The sequence below is a fragment of the Camelus bactrianus genome, chromosome 19, assembly GCF_048773025.1.
Source record: "Camelus bactrianus isolate YW-2024 breed Bactrian camel chromosome 19, ASM4877302v1, whole genome shotgun sequence".
In the NCBI taxonomy this organism is placed as follows: Eukaryota; Metazoa; Chordata; class Mammalia; order Artiodactyla; family Camelidae; genus Camelus; species Camelus bactrianus.
In genome coordinates, this window is record NC_133557.1 from 38429274 (window position 1) to 38453716 (window position 24443).

Consider the following 24443-nt stretch of genomic DNA (forward strand, 5'->3'; position numbering starts at 1 on the left):
GTTAGGTCTCTGGAAAAGAGAGTACAGGGAAAGAAGTTATCAAAATAATAATACACGAAAATGTCCCAGAAGTGAAGGGCACATAGCTCTAGACTGAAGGGGCTCACCAAGAGTCAGCCACAATGAGTGGAGAAGAACCTCCACTAGAGAATATAACAGTGAAAGTTTAGAACACAGGAATAAGAAGACCATATGAGAGAGAAAGAGAGAGAGAGAGAGAAAGAGAGAGGGAGAGAGAGGGCGAGGGCGAGAAATAAAAGGGCAGGAATCAGAATAATCATCAGGTCTTTCAATGGCACTATTGTAAGCAAAGATAATGGAGCAACGTTTCCAAAATTTGAAGAGGTGTTTATTTCCAACTTAATTTATAACCAGCCAAACTATCAACTAAGTTGAAGGTAGAATAAAAGTCTTAAAAATATCATGTCCTATGGGGGACAGTCTCTGTCAGAATAACGGAGTAAACTGAGGAAAAGAAATGTAACAGATTTAATGCAATCCCTATCAAATTACCCAGGACATTTTTCACAGAACTAGAACAAACAATACTAAAATTTATATGGAATCACAAAAGATCCACAATTGCCATGGCAATATTGAAGAAAAAGAATGAAGCTGGAGGAACAACCCTCCCAGACTTCAGACAATACTACAGAGCAGCAGTCATCAAAACAATGTGGTATCAGCATAAAAACAGACATATGGATGAATGGAAGAGAATAGAGAGCCCAGAAATAAACCCAGAGACCTATGATCAATTAATCTTTGACAAAGGAGGCAAGAATATACAATGGAGAAAATATAGTCTCTCCAGCAAGTGGTGTTGGGAAAACTGGACAGCAGCATGTAAATCAATGAAGCTAGAACACTCCCTCAGACCATACACAAAAATAAACTCAAAATGGATCAAAGACTTAAATACAAGAGAAGACATGATAAATCTCCTGGAAGAAAACATAGGCAAAACACTCTCTGAAGTAAATCTTAGGAATATTCTCCAAGGCAGTCTACACAGACAATAGAAAAAAGAGCAAAAATAAACAAATGGGACCTGATAAAACTTACAAGCTTTTGCATAGCAAAGGAAACCATAAGCAAAACAAAAAGACAACCTATGGAATGGGAGAAAATATTTGCAAAAGATGTGACTGACAAAGGCTTAATTTCCAGAATATATAAACAGCTCATACAACTTAATAACAATAAAACAAGCAACCCAATCTAAAAATGGGCAGAAGACCTAAACAAGCAATTCTCCAATAAAGAGGTACAAATGGCCAATAGGTACATGAAAAAATGCTCAATATCACTAATTATCAGAGAAATGCAAATCAAAACTACAATGAGGTATCAACACCTCACACCAGTCAGAATGGCCATCATTAAAAAGTCCACAAATGATAAATGCTGGAGAGGCTGTGGAGAAAAGGAAGTCCTCCTGCGCTGCTAGTGGGAAGGCAGTTTGGTGCAGCCATTATGGAAAACAATATGGATATTCCTCAAAAGTCTAAAAATAGACTTATCATATGATCCAGCAATCCCACTTCTGGGTATATGTCGAGAGGGAACTCTAATTTGAAAAGATACATGCACCCCAATGTTCATAGCAGCACTATATACAATAGCCAAGACGTGGAGGCAACCTTAATGTCCATCAGCAGATGACTGGATAAAGAAACCATGGTATATTTATACAACAGAATACTACTCAGTCATAAAAAAGAAAAATGCCATTTGCAGCAATACGGATGGACCTGGAGATTGTCATTCTAAGTGAAGTAAGTCAGAAAGAGAAAGAAAAATACTGTATGATATCACTCATATGTGGAATCTAAAAAAAAAAAAAAAAAAAAAAAGCCAAACGAACTCATTTACAAAACAGAAACAGACTCACAGACATAGAAAACAAACTTACGGTTACCGGGGCGGGGGGAAGGAGGAAGGAAGGGATAAATTGGGAGTTCGAGATTTGCAGATACTCACTACTATATATAAAATAGATAAACAACAAGTTTACACTGTATAGCATAGGAAACTATATTCAATATCTTGTAGTAACTTGTGGTGAAAAAGAATATGAAAACAAGTATATGTATGTTCATGTACAACCGAAGCATTGTGCTGTACATGAGAAATTGACACAACATTGTAAACTGATTTTATGTCAACAAAGTTATATATATATATATTTAAAAGACAAAAGCCAGTAGACTACATTTGAAATGAAAAAGCCAGCACATTTCAGCATACATATATTATTTTAAAATGTGCAGTTCACCCGAGGAGCAGTTAAAGTATTGATGGATAATGCCTCTGAGAGGCTAGGACTTGGAAGAGGTGGGGCAAAAGATTGCCATCTTTAATGTTAAACCTTGAATTTAATTTTAAAAATGGTATTATTTTGGCAAGATTGCAGTGAAAATAAAATCACCTACTCAACTAAACGTGATGTGTTCATGACGTATGTGTAACATTGTTAAAGGACAACAATGAATAAAATTTCACTGTAATTTTCAGAAATCGGTATCAGTCACTTTGTAATTATACACTACAGAATAAAATATTACTAATCACGGCTATCCTCTTTTGATCACCGACCTTAGCATTATCTCATTTAATGCTCCCATCAACCCTTGGGATAGGTGCTATTAATATTAATCACATTTCATAGATGAGGTTACGAGAAGATAAATAACTTATGTAAATTTATGCACTTGGAAAATTAAATGGTGGACATGAGATTAAAATCTGAATGTATCAAAGCTCATAAACAAGTTTACACTCCAAACTAGGAGGTTTACAGGAACTCAGAGAGTAGCGAGAGCTCAGGATTCATCCTCTTTTTCCAGACCAAGCATCCTAGCAGACGGCAAGTTCCCTCGTACTTCAGAGAAAATTGAAATCCAATGTAATTTGCTACTTGATAAGGCACGGTTTGCATTTTAAAAAATAATTTTGAGGTTCTTTTAAATTCACTTCCTACACGTTTTTTATCAGGTTATTTTTAGATTTTTTGGCATGAAACTTAAAATGCTGCCCTGAATCTCTGTGAACAATAACAACACCTCACAGTTCTCAGAAACCTTTTGTCAATCATCTTATATGATTGCCACAGTAACACCATGAAATGAGCAGAGTCAATGTCACTCATCATGTCACAGATGGGGGACTGAGGACCATAAAAGCGAAGTGGTTTTCTGTAACCCACACCGACCATGAAAGACAGGAGCTGTGATTAGAATTCACTGCTCCTGATTCTTCCTTCAACACTCTTCCCACCATGCGTGTAGCTTCTCGTGTGGCCTCTCATGTGGTACCTACTGACATCTCTGCCCTGAAAGGGCCATTTTGCTTTTGTCTCACACCAAAGTTCATGCTTTGGAGAAACCCACCTCTTTCAGATCTTATTCAAATTCATTAATTTCTTACACTTGAATAAACCTGAACAAGGACTGGACTCTTTTATGAGGAAAATCATTTTCCTTTGGCTTCCCAATCTTGATATGGTACTTAAAATACACACAAGATAAAATTTGGTAGCAACCCCTAATGCTTATACCTCCAATACACACATGAAACTAACACAAGTTTGCAAGTTAAATATAGACAGCATCACAAATATAATAATATCTGAAGCAATAACCCTGACTAAAAGGCCTTGCAGATATGCTATAGGCGACCAGGGTGTAGCGTCTCAGTGATCAGCCTGTCTGTCCATTACAGCATGCTCCTCTCCTGACTCAGTTCTCCACCTCTCATCCCCATCTCAATGGTGGGAAAATTGATAATCCATTGCTGCACAATAAACTACTCTAAAAGTTAGTGCCTTGAATCAACTATTTTTATTTGGCTCAAGATTTCGTGGGTCAGAAATTCAGAAGAGACATGGCTGGGTGGTTTGTCTCCAGGAAGCAGCCGGTGGAGTGGCTACTGGGGCTGAAAGATCTACTTCTAAGATGGTGTCTTCATTCACGTGTTTGGTATCTGGGTGCACTTTGGCATTTCTCTCTCTCGTCGTGGCATATTGGCCTCTCCAACAGGCCTGACCTTCTAATAGCAAGGTGTTCTCAGGGTAGTCACATTTTCTACGTTGGGTTCCAAGAGTTAAGAGTGGAAGCTACTGGTCAGCTAAGGGATATACCAAGAATTGGCACAGCATCACTCCCACCACATTCTACTGCACAAAAAGTCACAAGCCTGGTCAGATTCAAGGGACGGAGAAATAGACTCTACTTATCGATAGAGGAGGGGCCGGGTCACATTGCAGAAGAGCACACATGACACGGGAGATGTTGTTCCAGACATCTTAGCAAAATTCAAGTTCCCCAGTTTGACACAAATGCCCCATCCTTTCTCATTAGGCAGAGACTGCATAGCAGTAACTACTAACAATACACTTATAGACGTGAGTGCTGAGCTTATAGAAAATTCTCAGTCCCAAGGAATCACCCATAAGATTAGAATGTGCTTTTATTCATATTTTTATTATTGAATAAAAAACACACTGTATAAGGGCCTTCTGCTATTCCTCATAGCCAGTTTGTCTCTCTTTCCCGAGCACACGGGAGTGCGAGACTTCTCAGCTTCTTCACATTGAGTCATGCATTGTATCTTTCTGGCCAATGGATGAGAAGAAGTGATGTGTGTTATTTTCAAAATAAGGCATTTAAGAGTGAGTTGAGCTTATCATGTTTCCTTTTCCCCTTTTCTTCTAGTGCCTTGGAAGCCATGTCAGGATGGTGGCATCTCAAGATGGTGGAATATTCAACAGCAGTTGAAAGATTACTGAAAGATTGTGTTAATAAAGCCCCCACAGACCCATGCTGGTCATGTAGCATGAGTGAACAGTACACATTTGTATATCAAACCAATGGGACTTGGGAGTTAATTTATTATTGCAACATAATCTAGCTTATCTTAATTGATATTTTTATTATTCACAAAATTCTTGTAGAAAATGTAAGGACCCTCAGTGTAATACTGTGTGAAGAATACTGTTTTAATTCACAAGAAGGGTTTTCATGGAGTAGAGGCAGGCACAGAGATTAAGCAGAAAATTAAGTGGGAGATAATGCAAAAGAAGTAGATGATACTGTCACCTTTTCTGCTCTGGCAAAAGTTATAATGTATTTGTGAAACTAATGTGTACTTTCAAAAATGAAGTCACTCTTACAACCTTGAAATCTTAGGCATTATTTGTAGAAATTGTGATTCCATGACAGAGATGAAAATTAAGGTAATTTATTTCAGACATTTGGACTGCCATTGCTATTTAATGATACTGATGGTAAGATAGAGGTAATTAGTGAAGGTTAAGTGACTTGCCCATGTCACGTGAATAAATGGTAGAGAAATTTTCTTGAGTGCTCTGAGAGAAGCCAAATAATATATTTTAGCCATGGAGAATATGAATGGAGGATTCCTCACCTGAATTAGTCTTTTTCTGAGATGACTTACTCATTAAAAAGGAATCACCTTATTAAGTTTCAGAAAAACTTGATTTGGTTCACACTTAAGTGCCACCTGGTACTCTCATGATTAGTGTTGATGATTACTCATTGATTTTGGTTCTTTGATTAAAATTTTTCATGATTAAACATCAACCAGTTGCAGATGTGTGGACAAATTATCAACTGAATTCAAATTACCTCTAAAGACCAGACTGAAAACTGGTTGGTCTGGTGATTTTGGTCATGTGAATGGCTGAATTAGACTGCTCCATGGCAGAAAAACCTGATTGCTCAGACAGCAGTGTACACAAACAAATCAACTAGATTCAGAGTGACGGAGTTAAGCTATATAAACCCAGTCTTCAAATAGCCTCCCTGGCGAGACACTGTTCTTCATTTAACCTGAATGATGTTTTTGGGGTTTTGGGTACTTTATAATTTCCTGTCAATTTGGGGTCAGTGTGAGATACTCCTTAGAATCTATATTAATAGATTTATATCATCCTTGACAAAGGGTTTGGAGCTTTGTCATTTTTTTTTTTTTTTGCTCTATTCAACATTTTTATTAAGAACTGGTACAGGATATTGATATTGATCAAAATCAGTGATGACAGGAAGTTAAGAAGGAGATGGAATCAGGATCCAACAAAATCTTGACAGGTCATAATAAACTCTAGCAAGATAGTAAGTTCAAAAATTAAACCCAAGTCCTTGCTTTAGGACCAATCTCCCAATCTTCCAAGGATGGATTGTTTTGCAGCATATTTAGGAAGAAACTAGAATTTTTGACTAGTTTTAGGGTCATCATTAATCAACAATAAGATCTATGACCTCCAGAGCAAGCTAGAGTGACCCTATGGTGTGTTCATAGAAGAATGACTTTCAAGACCTGAAAAGTGAGACTCTGGTGCTACTCAAATCACCAGAATGTAGCTGGATCATGCGTTTGGTCCTCAGACAGTGTTCAGAGAGGTGTGATGAGGACGGCAGTTAAAATAAGCACCACATTCAACTAAAATACCTGAAAGAACCAGGAAAGTTTACTCTGAAGAAGGTCTAGGTGGCATGATAACTATCTTCAAATGTGTGAAGGGTTCTCACGTGGCAGATAGAATCATTTGGCCCTGGAAAGCAGAAACTGGATAGTGTTCCAAGATTTTAAGGCGGTAGCTTTGGGGTTGCCTTAAGGTAGCCCTTTTATATGGACCACCTTTGCAAACTGTGAAGCCAGGGGCTAGTCATAGAGGTGTCTTGCCAGGTGCTGAGTCATCCTGTTTTGGGCAGTTGAAGAGGAGGGATTGCAAAATGGTGTCCCATGGACAAATTTGTTCTGTAGACGTATTTTCTTCAGTTTTCTAAGGTGTTAAGAATTTTTGTTTGATTTAGTCACTAATATTTTTAAGGAGCACAAAGATTTTGTCCAAAGGTTGGTATTTTCTTGGAAAATTGTGATACCTGGCAACCATGTCATTTGAGGAGGAATTTCTGCTTCCTCCTTTTGACAAGGTTGTCTTCTCTGGTTCTCCAGAGTCCCTACCACTCCCTCTTGCATTCCCCACCTCGAGGCAGAAGAAAATGTTGTCATTTGTCCTCTTGCTTGAATTACAGTGTTGCTTACACCCGACCCACCTCAGCTGGTAACTTATTTGCCTGGCGTCTCTGAGAGTTCTGTTTGTGATCCTGGTCTGACACACTGATTGGGTGGAGAACAGGACTTAATTAGAAATCACTGTTTTTCCGAATTTTTTTTATTAGTTGAAATAACTCCTCTTTTTCACACCCACCTTGCCAAATGAAATCCCAACTTATAAAACGGTATAGAGAACCTATTATCTCTGAAGTGGATGAAAACCCTCTACCTTATCACCTAGCGTTTCCCTTGAGGCAAGAAGTGGAATTTTACGGCTCTGATGAACTGACTCAAACAAGACACAATGTGAAATTCTATTGTAAAAGATGGAGATGCTAGCATAAATGGTAGTTCTTCCACTTTATTGATTTAAAGAAAATCCCCATTGCTCAGATGAAAATAGAGATATTTAAAGGAAGGATCACAAAATAGTGGAAAATGTGGATTTTAGTTCTGGTTTTCACGTTAGCCAGTTGGAGGGACTTCAGGCTTGCTTCTGGAATCTCAGATATCAAGGCCTCCTAAGGGACATTTTGGAGACTAACTTGTCTACACTCCTCACTGTATAGATAAGGAAACTGAAGACTGGGAGATAAATTGGTTTGTTCAGGGAAACATGGCTAATTGGTGTCATAACTGGTGTTAGGACCCAAGAATGACCTCAAGCCACACTCCCTCCTTTGTGCTCCTGTTCTCCCCAGTAGGCAATAACTTGAGTGTGTTCCACACAATAGATCTGAATCACTCTGGTTTTCTTCTCCTGTTCTCTGGGAGGGCTTTCGCCTGTCATTTCTCAGAGGTGTCCTTACAAACTAACATCAATCAAGCAATTCTTTACATAGGGTGGGCTGCTCTGCCTTCTCAAGGGGAATGGAAAATGGAAAGTTGCTTTGTCTTCCCTGTTTTCTCTCAGGCAGTTAGTTCTTTATTGCTAAATGGGACATGCTTGCCACAGAGAAGATGGAAAACACAGCATTTTCAGTACAGATAATGGGAAACCAATTAAATAAACTCCAGCAACTGGATTGTTATTCAGACATGAATCTTTTTTGTCCAGATGCCTTTTACTCCTTTCTAGACCTGGCTTCCGTTGTATCCTCTCCTCAACCCACAAGGGTTTGAAACTACTGGAAATGGTAAGAATTCAATTCCACTCATTTTCAAAATTCCCTTGGCTTGGATTTAAGAGCACAAAGCTTGTTTATAGATGAAGATGTGATCACAAACATGTCAATGGACATCATAAAAGGAAAATGACTAAGCCAATTTAAAAATACCCGAAGAGAGTTCTGGAGTATTTTTTTTTTTTAATCTTTCTGAGGCTTATCCAACCCAAACATAACTTTGTCTCATAAAACAGTAGGAAATCAGTAGCCGGAGAGACATATCTATTTTAACCATTTGTTTATGTGCTCGTTAAGGAACATTGATAGCCTCCTTCAGCTAAGCATTGAATGAGATTCATTTTGGAGCAGTGGTTTAAGGAGTGAGAAATTACTTTCTAGATATATTTTAAAGCTTAACAGGAAATTATTTGAGGAATTCTATCTTTCTGAAATCCAAGAAAATGTGATCAAGGCTGAATCAATACAGCTTGGATTTTTATATTTCTTAATTGGAGATTAAGGTTCTTTCCTTTGGGTTTACAGTCAAACTTGATCCTTCTCACAGCTTTCATAGTTCCTTAAAATTAAAAAGAAGTGCCCAACTCAGATTCTCCTCTTGCCATGAAGAACAGAGGCTGTTTCCTGGTGACTTTGCCTAGCAGCTCACAGAACTGGGTCTTGACTCTGAGATATTGTCTAGTTGGGCCTGAGGTTTTAGGAGCTTGGTTCTTAATCCATTCTGAATCAAATATGACTCCATGCTCTAAAACACACCACCCAGCCCAGATCCAGCAGTTTCTGGTTAAGATAAAATTCATGCCACCATTTTTATTTCATAAGCTCATGTGTGCACCATGAATTTCAATACTACTTTAGAAAAAACAGGTTAGAGAGAGAAAAACTGAAAAATGATATTCTATTGATATCTCTAAGTGATTCTTGTAAGAAATAATCACAGGGATGGTCAAGTTACTCTGGTAAAATGTGAGTGAGATAGGACACATTGACTAGATTAGTCTTTGCCTGACTTCTGATCCTCTTCCTATAATATTTGTCACTTCTCTGTCTCCTTTGCTGGTTCCTCATCATTTTACAGACTTCTAAATTTTAGAATGCCCTAGGGTTTAGTCCCACACAGCTTGTCTTCTCTATCTGGACTCATTTCTTAGATAATTTCGACTAGTCTCATGGCACTGAATGCTACCAATAAGTGAGTGACCCACAATTTGTCTTCAACTCCAACCTCTATCCTAAACTTTAAAATCTACTTGCTTATTTTACTTCTCCACTTGTATACTCAATGCAACCCTCAAATGTTAACATGCTCAAACTAATTTCTTTATTCCCTACCCACTTCCAATCTACCTGCTTTCCCTCCCATCTGCGCATCTACATAAATGTTACCTCCACGCACTAGTGACTCAGGTCAACAACTTTGGAGTTAACTTTGCCTTCTCTCCTTCTCTCTCATTCCTTATCTAATCCATCAGCAAATGAATCAATAAATTTGAAGACTCTATCTTCACAAAATATCCCTAAATCAGACTTGTTTCTCATCACCTCCACCAACTTCCACCCTGGTCTAAGCCACCACCCTTTCTCTTCTGAAATGTTGCAGTTACCTTCCACTGATCTTCCTGATTTCCAGTGTGCAGCCCCCCTGCCCTGTCCATAGTCTATAACTTACCCTAAAGCAGAGAAATCTCATCCTGTTCAGAGTCAATCCAAAGCCCTTACCCTGACCTATAATGTCCTCTGTGGTCTTGCTTCCTTGCTGATCACATTTCTTTTCTTTCCCTGTTCTCTTCTGCTGACATCTTCCTAGCCTTACTGGCATTCTTGCTGTTCATAGAACACATCAAGTGTGCCCTGGACACAAGGCCTTCACCTTTGCCGGCTCCTTTGCTGAGGAGAATGGCCTTTCTCCAGATAGCCACATGGATACCTTCCTTACCTCTTTCAGGTGTATATTTAAATGTCACCTTACCAGGGTAGCCAACCCTGGATGCTTTTTATAAAATAGTAGCACATCTCCCCTGGCATTCCCTTTTCCTCACAATTTGCTCTGTTCATCTTCATAACACATTCACAATCAGTCATGTAATTGCTTTATTCATCTGGATTTTGTCCGCTCCTTCCTCCCCACCACTATATAAACTTCATGGGAGGAGTACTTTGCTTTGTTCCCTGTTGTGTCCCAGTGCTTAGAACGGTGCTCAGCATGTAGGTGAGCTCAGTAAATACTTGCTGGATGAATAAATGGTTCGCTAGCAAGCAACTAAATAATGGAGTTGTATTGTGAGTTTAATAAGCAAACACAAAATGCTCATTTTTAGAAGGTATAATAGAGACATTTTATATATATAAAGACATTTCTTTTTGTATCTTGGGAAGGCTGGGGAAGAAGTGAGGTAAGGCAAGTCAGGAGAAATTTGCCTTAAAAACACTGAGGATTTTGCCAGAAAGTCCTTAAAGTTTGCCAGCTCACCATCTGAACTATGAAGATGACACAGAAGCACTTTCTTCTATCTGTGTTGCTTTTCTCTGCACTGAGGCTTGTTAGAATTCTATTAAAGGAAGTTAAAACTCCTTAGAGATCTCTGGGCTTGCTGGAATGCTGTCTTCCAGAGAGTACCTCCTTATCTTTCCTGGTATGCATTGGCAGTGTGATCAGAAGCAATCATTTAAAATGGGCTCACAACATCTAGGAAAAAAAAACCTGGCTTACTCCTTAGCAGCTTTCTCTGTACTTTTCTGAATCCATAGTAAACACTTCCCGCCTGTTCCTCACAAATAGTTAATTATAGGACTAGTGGTAGCTCTTTGAAGTAGGAAGCCAGGCACATCTGCAGCACACAGAGGAGATACAGAAAGTCTTCCCTGCTGCATAATAAAACCAGCAGATTAGAGCAGATCAGCTTTTCTCACAGGTTGGAGCATCACTGAAGACATCTCTCCCCTGCTTCTTCCCCTGACACATTTCTCCTTCTCCAGATGCTGTCAAGTCACTCTCAAAAACGTATGCCCCATGAAGACTTACACCTGCTGAGCCCACCTTTTAATGAGGTATCTAGAAAATGAATTTGGTCACCAGCTGGGAAGCCAAGTCAGAATCAGCTCCATGTGGGTTTCTCAGCTTTGGGCTGTGAGCCTATGGATTCACGTTTCCTTCTGAGCCAAATGCAATCCCAGCAGGAGGCAGTGAGGGGAACCTGGGCTGCCTAGAGAAAGCTGCTGTCCCAGGAGGCATGCCAACTCCTCCAGAAAGGTCCAGGCTCAGGGCAGCATTTTGACTCCCCTGGTGTACAGACCCTGGTGTTACTTACGTGGTTATGTTATATATCACACGGCGAAAGGGACTTTGTTGATGTAATCAAGGAACTAATCCATTAAGATCAAGAGAGGGAGAATATGCTGGCTATCTGGGTGAGCCCAATAGAGTCACAGGAGCCCTTACGCAGAGGAGGAAGCAGAGGGATGTGAAGCAGGAGAAGGATTTGATGTGTGTTGTTGGCTTGGAGACAGAGGGAGCCACATGAGATGATACTAACACCACATTCCTAGAAGCATCTTTTATACATGCAACTCCCCGTCTCAGAGTCTGTTTCCAGGAAATCCAAGCTAAGATACCATCTTTGTTTACTTTTTTTTAGAGAAATCACCCTTAAGGATAGAGTTCTGAAGTGTGTAAAGTGTAAACTATGCATGATCAAAATTAACTTTGAATATTTCTTAGGAAAGTTAGAAATCGATAAATACTATGTCTCAATACACCACAAGAATGTGGAATTTCCTTCCGCAAGGAATCTGGTCCCGTCTCATTGTTCACACAGCAGACGAACAAGTTGGCTTGTGCTTAGGAAATATTTTGCATCAAAAGTATTACCTTTAAATGCTAGAGTCTCTCACCCAGGGAGGCGAAAGTCTCCCACTGTGAGTCAGGAGGGAAAGAGGCTAGCTGCATTCCCATGTATTCACGACCACTGCAGGGCACTCTGGCTGAGCCGAATGGTGGGCAGAAAGGCCCACCCTTTTATTACTTCCTCCTCCTTTTTTACATTTCCATTTATAGCTGAGTTTGTTGAATTCGTGTAAGTTACATAAACTAATGATGTAACTTCATTTTTCCCCACTACTCTATTTTTGATTTAGGAAATCCAATTATTAATGAGTGAGAATTTTTTTTTAAAGAATCACAAATTTATAAGCAGTATCAACCCTCATTTAGCTTTTTATTTAAATCAGAACTGGTATTGAGAGGAGACCTGAGTTTCATTATTTTTTTCCCCATTAGTGATGGTTGTGTGACCCCAGAGAAGTCACTTACCCTCTCTGAGTCTATTTTTCTCTCAATGGTTAAATTATATTTTAAAGCTTCAAGGAAAAGAGCTGAATCAGTGCTTCCTTTGTTCTACCATTCACTTTGCGCAAGGAGCAGGGAAAATTAATTTATGAAATCTAAGTCAGTGCAGCGTGAGGACCCCTTACAAACTATGGGATGTTCAGAAGTCACAAGCCGCCCTGAACTGCTATTTCCGCGCCTGTAAACGGGGAGTCGTACAGCACTTAGCTTGCAGGAGACGTCTGAGGTTCAGTGACATGGTTTAGCAGGGGTTGGACGGTAGGATTCGCAGCAGTGGTTGTTGATCTCAACCCCATATCCTCGCAGCCTTCCTCTGAGTTCACCTGCCACTGCTGACAGCTTCTTGCATCAAGCATCTCAATTTCTGCCTCTCTGCTTAAAGACTTTCTCCAGAAACCCAAGGCTTCTTCAGCCTGTGCACGAGGCAGTCCAGAAGTACCGGGGATTTAACACCCTGGGTCAGCTCAGAAATGAGAGACAGAGCAACCACCTTCCTCATAGGAGAGCTCTGAATCGCATTCTACAGAAACGCTCTCAGAGCGTCCCCAGTGGACTGAGCCGCAGGTGTCTACAACGCGAACCTGCTAAAATTCTCACCCTCTATTTGCTTTTCGCACCTCCCTCACTCATTTTACTCTTTCTCTTGTGCATCTGAGCATCAGTATCCCAAATAAATGACCCTCTTCCAAGTCCCTGTCTCAGGGTTTGCCTTTTGCAGGAGGCCAAACTAAGATAGCAGCATTCAACACACACACTATTTTTTATAATCGTTATCAAATTAAACCCGGAGGAAGCCCTGGAGCTATTCCCTCTAGTCTCTTCTGACTCAGTGGTCTGGCTCCTGCAGAAATGTCAGGAACATGATCTTGAAGGGCTGTGTCTTTTGCTTTCTCCTCACTAATGTGCGGAGGTCATTAGCTGGCTGGCTGGGCATAGAGAGGTAAAAGCCCCAATGCTTTCCTAGTGGATTTTGCTGCACAGGTGTTCGCTTGCATTGTTCATATTTTTGTAAAGCAACATTCCCCTTGAAGCTGAGACACACATTCTAAAAGTGTGTGTTTGCAGCTCCTGGATTTTTGAGGAGCGGAAGTAAGGTGGAGAAGGGCAGGGAGGGAAAGCCAGAGGAAAGGAGGAGGACATGGAATCTGCTTAACTTTGCTGCACACTCCTTTTGGAGTTACTTGCCCCTTCAGGGTGGGCATTATGGTTCCATTTTTTATGATAGAAAATTGAGCTATTAACACAATAGGAAAGGTCGACGTCACTGAAGGAGTCACATGGTTCAGATGATATCAGTACAACTGTTGGGAGGTGGGTAAAGGGTGCGGTGCTGGGCCAGGGCCAAGGCTGTTACAACAGCAAAGAGAGCATCTCCCTTAGATAACAGTGCCAGCTTCTGCAACAGACCCTTTAAGAATGCTTGGCACGGGCTGGCAGGCAGCTTAGATCTTACTGCAAAAGCAAAGATCAAGCAACTTCTCAGGGCTGTATTTCTGCTCTAGGGAATGTGGGATCCCCTGGGTTGAGGAGTTAAGGGAAAATTGCCTATAGTCTCTCGGTGATCTGCTGGGGAGTCTGTTTCATCAGCATTCCTAATTAAAGCCCACATTAAACCCAGTCACATGTTCATGTGAAAAGCCCCACAAGAATGATTCTAGATTCCTTCAGCTCAAAAGGAGTCTCGTGTGTAAATTCCAAACATCTGACCCTCTTTACATCTGCTTCCCCCCAAGTCCTGGGGAAGAGGTTATGAAGCCTCCAGTGTACAGAGAGCAAACTGCCTGGACTATTAATTTCCCTCCTGGTGAACTGCATGAGAGAAATCAGAATCTCCCAACTGAATGAGTACAGGGAGGGCAGAAGAGGTTGGGGGAGAGAGGATTCATTGAGGACCAAAATTCCTATTCTGAAAAAACAGGGAGAGGGGACATTAGAAAAGGAGCTGCTTCATGGCCAAGATGGTAAATTTGGTTGCAGAAAAGTTGAATTTAGGCTCCTGGAGGGAGAGAGAGTTGGAAATAAGAGCTGGAGTCCAAGGGCAGGGTAAAGATTGGAGGCAAAAGTGGGGGTCACGAGCACCAAGAAGACGTGGGTATGGTGGTGTAAATTAGATCAGCGTGAGAAGGTACAGGTGAGGAGAGGGGCTGAGAAGGTCCTGGGGCTCCAGTCATGCACAGAGCAGCCTGCCGCCTGTGGCGAGCTGAGCACTTGCTGGCCCACTCACCTTCCCATTCTCAGTATGGGGCATGGCAGTCTCCTTGGAGCATGGGGATTCACCAGTTGAAACCTTCCATAAAATGACTCATTAAACTGCTTGATGTCTTCCCATCCATCACAGGCTAAAACATATTCCCAGGCAAACAGAGGTCCTCACACAATAATGCAGGAGAAGACAGTCAGAAAAGGGGGGTGTCCCTGTTTACTTCCCCGACTCCAGCCTAGAAAGGGTTTAATTATTATGCCTAAGACAGAGGAGCAGGGTCCCCAGTACCACCTGCAAAGGATCCATTTGGCCTACTGCATTACCATCGAGTCCCTTTACTTCAAAATTCCCTGCCTGTTCCCTTGTGCCCTCCCTCAATAGGCTCTGTTGTGGCAGCAGAGGTTAGAAGGCAGGCTTCCAGGAAAACTCACCCTGGGGTCTCTCTCCAGCTGCTGCTTGTGGGGTAGGCTGCGTCTTCTCTTGGCCTTTGCCAACCCATTGTGATAAAAGTGGTAGCGGCCTTCTGCGAAGGGGAGCTGTGGAGAGTCAAACAGACACAGGCATGGTTAGCATCTGGGGTTGCCCCAGAACAGGGACACCAGAGCTGGGGTGCATGCTGGGGCTCCCTGGGGTGGGGAGGTGTGTGAGAAAACCACTGGCAGCCTCCTGTCAGGCCTGGACCTCTGTTTTCCTCTTCACTGTACTCCTTCCCATTTCCCTGCTTTTTCAAGGTATTGCCTGTTCACCTCCCCTCCCCCCAGACCATCTATGCTTTCTTCCATTACTTTAGTTTCTGCCCATTTTTTGATCTTCTCTTCTCCATGGAACCTTCCCTTTATATTCATACCCACACTAAGTTCTCCATTTTCTTCTCTTAGATATCACAAGAAAACTACAGACCACTACACATTATAAACCCTAAAATACTCTTCAAATTCCTAGTATACTGAATCCAGCTACATCTAAAAAGGATTATGCCCTGTGGCCAAGTGAGATTTATCCCAATAATGCAGATTGTTATTAACAGCTGAAAATCAATTAATATGATACATGTCTATATCAATAAAGAATATACAATATCTCAATAAATGCAGAAAAAGCATTTGAGAAAATCCAACACTCTTTTATGATTAAAAAAAGCCAAAAAACTTAGATTGAAAGGGAATTTATTCAATCTGATAAATGTATCTGAAAACCCATAGCTAATGTCATATATAATGGTGAGAGGCTGAATGGTTTCCCCTTAAGATCACAGCAAGAGTAAGATGTCTGCTCTTGTCACATACAATCAAGGGTGGACTGGAGGCTTTAGCCAGGACAGCTGGGCCAGAAAAAGAATTGAAGGCATCTAGATTGAAAAGAAAGGAAAAAACTATCTTCCTTTGCAGAAAGTGTTATCTTGTATGTAGAAATTCCTGAGAAATCCATGAACAATTAGAATTAACAAATGAGTTCAATATGATTACAGATTAACATATAAAAGTTAATTATATTTCTATATGTTAGCAATGATTAATCCAAGAATAGATTTAGGAAAATAATTCCATTTATGATAACATCATAGAAACAAAACACTTGAGAATAAATTTAATGAAAGCAGCATATGAGTTATAGTCAGTTTACAATGCTGTGTCAAATTCCAGTGTAGAGCACAATTTTTCAATTATACATGAACATACATATAATCACAAATATTTTTCACTGTAAAATGACTATAACTCAGTAAAAAAATGGTAAAAAAAAGAAGTATATGACTTGTATGCTGAAAAGTATAAGACATCACTGAAAGAAATTAAACAAAATCTGAAATATGAAAAGAAATCTATGCTTGTGGATTTTTAAGACGGCAACACTCCCCATTTTTTTGCTGATCCTAAAATTCCCAACAAAATGCAAAGGACCCAGAATAGCCAGAAATTTTTTTAAAAAGAAGAACAAAGTTGGAGAACTCACATTTTCCCATTTCAAAACTTACTACGAAGGTGCAATAATCAAGACAGTGTGGCACTGGCATAAGGATCAACATAGAGTTCAATAAAATAAAATGAAGAGTCTGGAAATAATTTATAGTAGTCAATTTATAGTTAATTGATTTTAACATGAGTGCAAGAAAATTCAATAAGAAAGAAAAGCCTTTTCAATAAATTGTGCATGAACAACTGATATCCATATGAAAGAGAACAAATCTGGGTCTGTATCTCATACCATGCGCAAAATTTAACTCAAAATGATTTATAGCCCTAAATGTAAGAGGTAAAATTGTACAACTCTTAGAATAAAACACAGCTGTTAATAAAATGACTTTAGGATAGGCAGTGATTTCTTAGGTACGACACCAAAAGCACAAAGGACAAAAGAAAAAAATACACAAATTAGACATTATTCAATTTAGGGATGTTTGTGTTACAAAAGAAATCATCAAGAAAATGAAAAGACAACCCACAGCATGGGATAAAATATTTTCAAACCATATCTTTGTTATGGGACTTATACCAGAATGTACAAAGGACAATTCAATAATAAAATCAAATAACTCAATTAAAAATGGGCAGAAATATGAACAGTTATTTTTCCAAAGAAGATATATGTATAGCAAATAGCACATGAAAAGATGTTCAGCACCTTCGTCATTAGGAAAATACAAATCAAGACCACAATGGGCTATCCCTGCATACCCAGTGATAACAACAAAAACAAAAACAAATCAGCAAGCATTGGTGAGGATGAGCAGAGGAATCTGAACATTTGCACATTGCTTGTGGGACAGATAACCAGTCTGGGAAACACTTTGGCAGTTACTTAAAATGATAAATACAGACTTTCCATATGATCCAGCTATTCCATTCATAGGTATATGATCAAGAGAAATGAAAAACATATGTCTACATAAAAACTTGTACTCAAATTTTATAGCAGCGTTATTCATGACACCCCAAAACAACCCAAGCTCCCATCAACTGATGAATGGAAACACAAAATGAAAAATGTGGTACATATACACACAGTGGACTATTACTTGGAAATGAAAAGGAGTGAAGGACTGATACATGCTGCAACATGAATGAACCTTGAAAACTTAGTGCGAAGTGAAAAAAACAGACCAAAAAAGCCTACATATTGTTGTCACTTCCTTTATATAAAATGTCCAGAACAGCAAAATCTATAGAAACAGAAAGTAGATTAGTGGTTGCCTGGGGCTGGGAGGAGGCAGAAGTGGAGGGTACTTGGTAATGGTTCAAGGTTTTTTTGGGGTGATGGAAATGTTCTAAAATTAGATCACGGTAATGATTGCACAACTTTTAAAGTATATTAATAATTATTGTATTGTACATTTTGAAAAGGTACATTGTATGGTTTGTGAATTATAGCTCAACAAAGCTATTATTTTAAAGATGCTGTGATGGACAGACTTGTAAATGTCACTATATGCATAGATAAGAATTTTCCTGTAGGATATACCTTAGGAATTGGATCACTCAGTTACAGATAATGAACATTAGCTTTTTGATAAATAGTACCAAAAAGGTTTCCTATAAAATTGTATAAAAACTACCAAAAAGTAAGTTGAACAAAAATACCCATTTTCCTGTACTTTCAACATCTCTGGATTGACATTTATTGATTGATGTTTCAATTTTTGCCTATTTGATAAAGTAGGCCATCTTATTTGGATTTCTTTAAATACTTTGAAAGTTTGAGCCTCTTTTCCTGTGTTTATTGAAAATTTTAATTTTTTCACTTTGAACTGCCCGTTTGTGTCTTTTATGAATTTTTCTAATCCTTGTTATAAGCCAGGCACTGTATTTGATGCTAGAAAAACAAAGATAAATACAACAGCATCTCAGCCTGCAGATAGCTGAGAATCCACCCGGGAAGGCAGATTTGAACACAGCAGCATATTAAGGGTACTCAGTTGTGGAGTGGTTTAAGAGCCTGAGTTCTGGACTCATATCACCTTGGTTTAAATTTTGAACCTTTTCCTTAATTGCTGTGTGATATTTAGAAAGTTATTTAACCCTTCTAGGCCTCTGTTAATTCACTTATAAAATGGAAATGTCCCCTTTTCACATTGTTGTCATGGGAATTAAATGAGGTAGCCCATGGGAAGTGCTTGGAATACTGCCTGCACTCAGTAAACATGAACAAATGGTTTTGTTGTTAGGATGTAATGTGTTATGAGTTATGGACAAGGGGCCATTGGGATCCAAAGGAGAGACTATTTCAGTCAGAGTAATACCTCGGGAAGGTTTCATGAAATTTCTGGAGGAAGGAAAGAATATTCAGACAAAGGCAATATTTTAAATCTTAATTAAAATGCATATATTTCTAATGTTTTAATTTTGAAGGATGTGGTTATTTTTAAAACATAGGCACTGGTTTCTTGACACGTTTTCCCACCAATTGAAAAGTAATGTCTATGATCCCGACTCTTGAATCTGGAGAACATGACTGCCTTGATGAGAAGAACATGGTGGCAGTGATGCAGTGTGACTTCTGCTGGGCCTGCAGCTTCTGCCTTGTTCACCAGAACACTTGCTCTTAAAGTTCTGACCTACCATTTAGGAAGTTCAACTACTCCCAGGCTGCCATGCAATGAGGAAGCCCAGGCCACATTGAGGGGTATGTGCAGTGCTCTGGTTGACAATCCTGGCTGAGTCCAGGCTTCAAGTCATCCCATTTCAGGTGCTAAATGTATAAATGAAGAAACTTCAGATGATTCCAGACTCCAGTCATTCTAGTCATCCTTCAGACACAGAGCCTTCCCAACTGAGTTCCCATGTGGACCGTAGCAAGCCATCCCCACTGTGCCCGGTCTGATCTCCGATCCCAAGTCCATGAGCCTAATAAAAGGGTTTCTGCTTTATACTCACAAATTTTAGGTCAGTTTATTACTCAGCAATGGATAACAGGAACAAAGAGCTAGCTGGAAAAAAATGTTTTATTCCTTCATTTTTTCAGGGCTGTGCAAACTTGAAACTACAATAATATTAGCTCTGTCAGTTGGTGACACTGGCCTGGAGCAGCTCAGATAAGGGCCCTCAAGGGATGTTTCTGGCACAGAAGCGGGGGGGGCCTGAGGCCAGAGAAGCAAATACTGGATGAATTTCAAGGGCACAACAAGTTTGGCTAGGGGTCTGGTGTACGAATGAAAATCTCTTAAAACTCTGCAGCTTTTGTGATTTAGTGCCTGTTCATTAAAAACCACATTCTTTAGGGCAAGTTAAACATAAATATTTCATGTGCATTTTCTAGTGTTTCTCAAGTTTTCTCTACTTAACCCTGCTGATGTACTCAGGGTAATGTTAAGATTTGATCCAAAAAGTGGGGATGAGAAGGAAAAAAATGTAAGTGTGCTGATCTTTGCTCTCCAAAGACTTGTGCCTCTGACTGCTGTCGGTGGTATGAACTTAGAGGTTTACTTCCTATTCTGGAGGGCATGAAGAATCTGAGAATTTTTAACACAAGAAAGGAAATTTGGGGTTATCAAGCACCAGTGAGCTTTGGAAGGACATTATTCTGGCTCTGTTTTACTGATTTTTTTTTTAAATTAAATTTGAATAGAGGCAAATGGAAAATTCTTTCTTACAGTGGAATTCCAATTAACAGAAGTAGAAGTGATGAATGGAAATTGAATATCACCATTCAGGAAACACCATAAATAATTGTGACTGGCAAGCATCATCAAAGGATGCGAAAGTTCGTGGGTAAAATGTAATGATAAACAAAGAGAAGTGATATCTTTACAGTGGACGAGCCTGGTAGAGACCTCCTCAACCAAGTGATCTAAGTTAACCTCCCCAGGGACGAAACATATCAAAATCAAGTGCCTCAAGATACAAAGCCCTGAGAAGGAGACTTACATAATTTTCTTGCCAAAAATCTGTATTCAATCTGGAGGAAACATTGGACAAACCCACAACTGGCTAGTACTCTTTAAAATCATCCAGCTCATAAAAGACAAAGAAGGATTACAGATATTTTCCAAACTAGGGGAAACTAAGGATGCAAGACAACGAAATGTAAGTTAAATCTTGGATTGGCTCCTGAATGAGAAAAAGGGACATTAGTGGGACAACTGGAAGAATGCGAACAACGTCTGTAGATTCACTGTGTTGTATCAGCGTCTCCCCTGGCTTTGGTGATTGTGCATGGTTTCTGTCAGATGTTAACTTTGGGGAGACTGGATAAAAAGTATATGGGAACTTTGCTGTCATTTTTTAAAAAGTCATCTTTTTTATTGTAGTGAAATATATATATATATTTAATATAAACTCTTCATTTTAAACAGGTTTAAGTACACAGTTTAGGGACATTAAGTACATTCACATTGTTGTGCAACCGTCACCATATCTAGCACTCTTTCCGTCTTGCAAAACTAAACCTTACGTGCATTAAATGATAACTTCCTATTCTCACCTCCTCCTAGCCCCTGGCTGCCACCCTTCTGCTTTCTGCCTCTATGGATTTTACTACTCTACGAATCTCATACAGTGGAGTCATACAATACTTGTCTTTTTGTGACTGGCTCATTTTACTCAGCTGAATATCTTCAAGATTCTCCCATGTGTAGCACAGTCAGAATTCCCTTCTCTCTTCAGGCTGAATAATAATATTCCATTGTATGCATGTATCATATTTTGTTTATCTGTTCACCTGTTGATGGACACTGGGTTGCTTTCACCTTTTGGCTATTGTGAGTAATGTTTCTATGAACATGGGTGTGCCTGTGTGCTATTTTTCAACACATTTTTAAGTCTAAAATTATTCCCAAATTGAGAGTTTAAAAAAGTGTGAAGATATTTTAAAAATTAAATTTGAATATCCTTTAGAGGATCATATGTTTACAAATTTCAAACCAGAGGTCCCACCACTTCCTATTGTCATATACTGAGGTCACTTCCCGTGGTTATATTACACCCCTGGCTTGGTCTAATTGCTTGTTATAGAAAGAAACAAGCCCAGGGAGGGGTAGGACTTGCCCAGTTGAGAGGGACCTCTCAACGGAAACCCCCGACCCCCTGACTGTGAGTCTAGCGCCCTTCCCACCATCCTGCTCCACAGCAGTCTCGCTCAAGGTCCCATGCCCCTTGGTAACCACAGCTATGAGTCCAAGAGACTGCAGGCTGGAATTCAAAGATGAGTCTGGCTCAAGTACAGCCAGGCTGGTGAGTGACATCCCCGCTGCTGTGTCCTTGGGACCCAGGACCTGGGATTCTTCGACGAGGGGGCACCATCTTGGCTCTGAAGCAAATGAAGTTAATCGGTCTTACGGAGCTGAAATTGGAAACTCTGGCAATACTAACAGGTAAATGGACTGATCACAAACTTAACAGAAGATTAACCTGAAGGCATTGGTTGCTTTTCTGCCCTTTTTGACTCTTGTCTTTGGAGTGTAGACCCCAAATCCGCTGCCCTCTGAGCCTCTGAGAAGGGCTATCTGAGGAGATCATAGTGAAAGCATGAGACCACCACGGGCAGGGAAAGATAGATGCTGTGTAACTTACAGCAGTGCACGGTATTTGCTGCCTACACAGACCTCAGTGTGGTAATGCATGTGCGTCCCTCCACTTCTTAAGTAGAATACTGACCTTCCACATAGAAGAGACTTATTGAAAGCAATCTTAGGTCCTCAATCCCTCACCTGTGTCCCAGTAAGAAACCTCTCATGTATTTCAGCACTTAGTGTATTATCGTGTTTTCTTCATTTAAACACACACACATCCTTCTTTCACACCATCACCTTTGTCTCTTAAGGCAAACTATGCATGGTTCCAGAAGGAAGGAGAAAAAAGGCCTGAGAGAAGAATTTACAGCAAATTGTCAACTTGAAGGTTCAGGCTGGGTGACAGTATAATAACGTTGCTAACTCAGACTTGCAGTTTTTAGAAATTCTCATTATGCCGCAAAATTTAATGGATCCCAGCAACGCTTCTCATTGCCTCTCTTCCTTCTCTCTTGCCTCCTTTTCCCACTGATAAGCATGGCTCCAAGCTAAAGTCCTCTCTGAATCTACACATTCACTTTCCTCAACAACAGGGAACCCCAGGGAATTGGCAGCTGATGGTGAACAGATAAAAAGGTGTGTTAAATCCTCTTGGAGCCCACTGCCTGCTTCCCTCTGGGCCAGAGTTCTTTCCCCTTAGGTGACCCCTGGGTGCTCCAGAAGGTCTGTGGATGTGGCTTCCACATGAAATTTTGTGCTCCTATGCATTTACTTGTTTCAGGAATTCCCACTGCTTCTTACAGATTCTCAGATGGGTCCAGAACCCCCAAATTGTTAGGACTCTCTGGTTTAGACCCATCACTTTTCCTTTGGCAGCTCTGTCCATTGTGCTGACTTTCATGATGCTCAGTCAGACTCATTTGGGAGAACATTGGACTTCATCCTACGTATAAAGAATTTTTATAGTTTTATTTTCAAGAGGAGCTGCTGTCAGGAGGTTTAAGGAATAAAAACTGGGACACAAAACAATACATCAAGGATTGAAAACTGGTTCAGCTGATGCCTGCTTGTCAATTTTATTTGGGTGTTCTGAATTTTATAGTGGGAGCTAGGCTCTTCACTTTACTGACATTCCGCAGACCATTCTTAATTTCCCCAGAATGCATGCAATCTCTTATGGGTAGGGGACTGCACTTTGCAATAAGGATGAGACAGAAAGGGAAATGGGGTGGTCTGTCCTACTGATTGATACTTACAGGCCAATGAGGAAACAGGAAAACCACATTGTGCAATTACAGAACATATAATATTACAGAAACAAAGAAGGATACAAATAGGGAGACCATGAATTAGACAGAGGAAGGTAGGGAAAGGAGAGAAGGACAGAGGAAGGGTAGCCTGAGGACTTTCTGGGGAGAGGCAGGGTCAGTTGGTATGACTTAGATAGCATTAAAAGGCCTCTCCTTGCCTCAAAAGTTTCCTGCTCAGCCCCATCATAAATTTTGTGTGTGTGTGTGTGTGTGTGTGTGTGTGTGTGTGTGTGTATGTATGTGTATTGAATACTTACATGAGAGTCCAGTTACCTCTGGAAGGGGTAACATCTTAAGCCATGGCTAACTAAATGCCTCCCTGAGATTTGCTGATGGGATAGGATGGAGGCTTCTAGGGCCAGAAAGGAAGAGAGGAGAATTAAGAGAAGCAGGAGAGGGGGTACCAAAGGCATAGTCCTGCCTGTATTCCGACCATGCTTCAGCCTGAACAATCTCTTGTTTACAGGTTATCAGTGCTCACCTGTACTGACTTGCATCTTTCCTCCAACTAGAGTTCTTCCTTCTTAAATCCTGGACCTAGGATCACACATCTTAGCTATTTGAATAGTCTCACTTCTTCCTGTCTTGCTTTGGAAAAAGAGATGGGCAAAAAGTGGATCTGGAGAATAACAGATAAAGACCACCTCCTCTCCTGCATGAGACTCTTCCTTTGTCTTCTGCCTCCACAGGACCAATATTAATTGCCCCTGTTGTCAGGCTCTCAGGTGATTCATAAAGACACTCAGAGGACATGATTAGCAGCTGAACATTGGAGAGACAGGCAAACCCATGGAGGGAGTCTGCTCTGATGGCAGAGGGCCCCCTGCAGGGGTCCTCATTAGTGATCTCTAGCATTGGAGAAAGCCCCTCAAGTCACTTGAGTTTCAATCATGTATCATCATGATAATGTGAGTTACAAACCACCAAAAATCTTGGT

General features: G+C 40.2%; 1 protein-coding gene across 1 annotated transcript in view; it reads right to left on the minus strand.

Moving 5' to 3' along the window:
• Positions 1-24443, minus strand: part of PCSK2 (proprotein convertase subtilisin/kexin type 2) — a 220561-nt gene that overhangs the window by 176885 nt on the left and 19233 nt on the right. The window contains exon 2 of the mRNA XM_010972898.3: positions 15184-15288. Within this exon, the coding sequence (XP_010971200.2) occupies positions 15184-15288 (105 nt within the window). The remainder of the gene's footprint in view (positions 1-15183; positions 15289-24443) is intronic.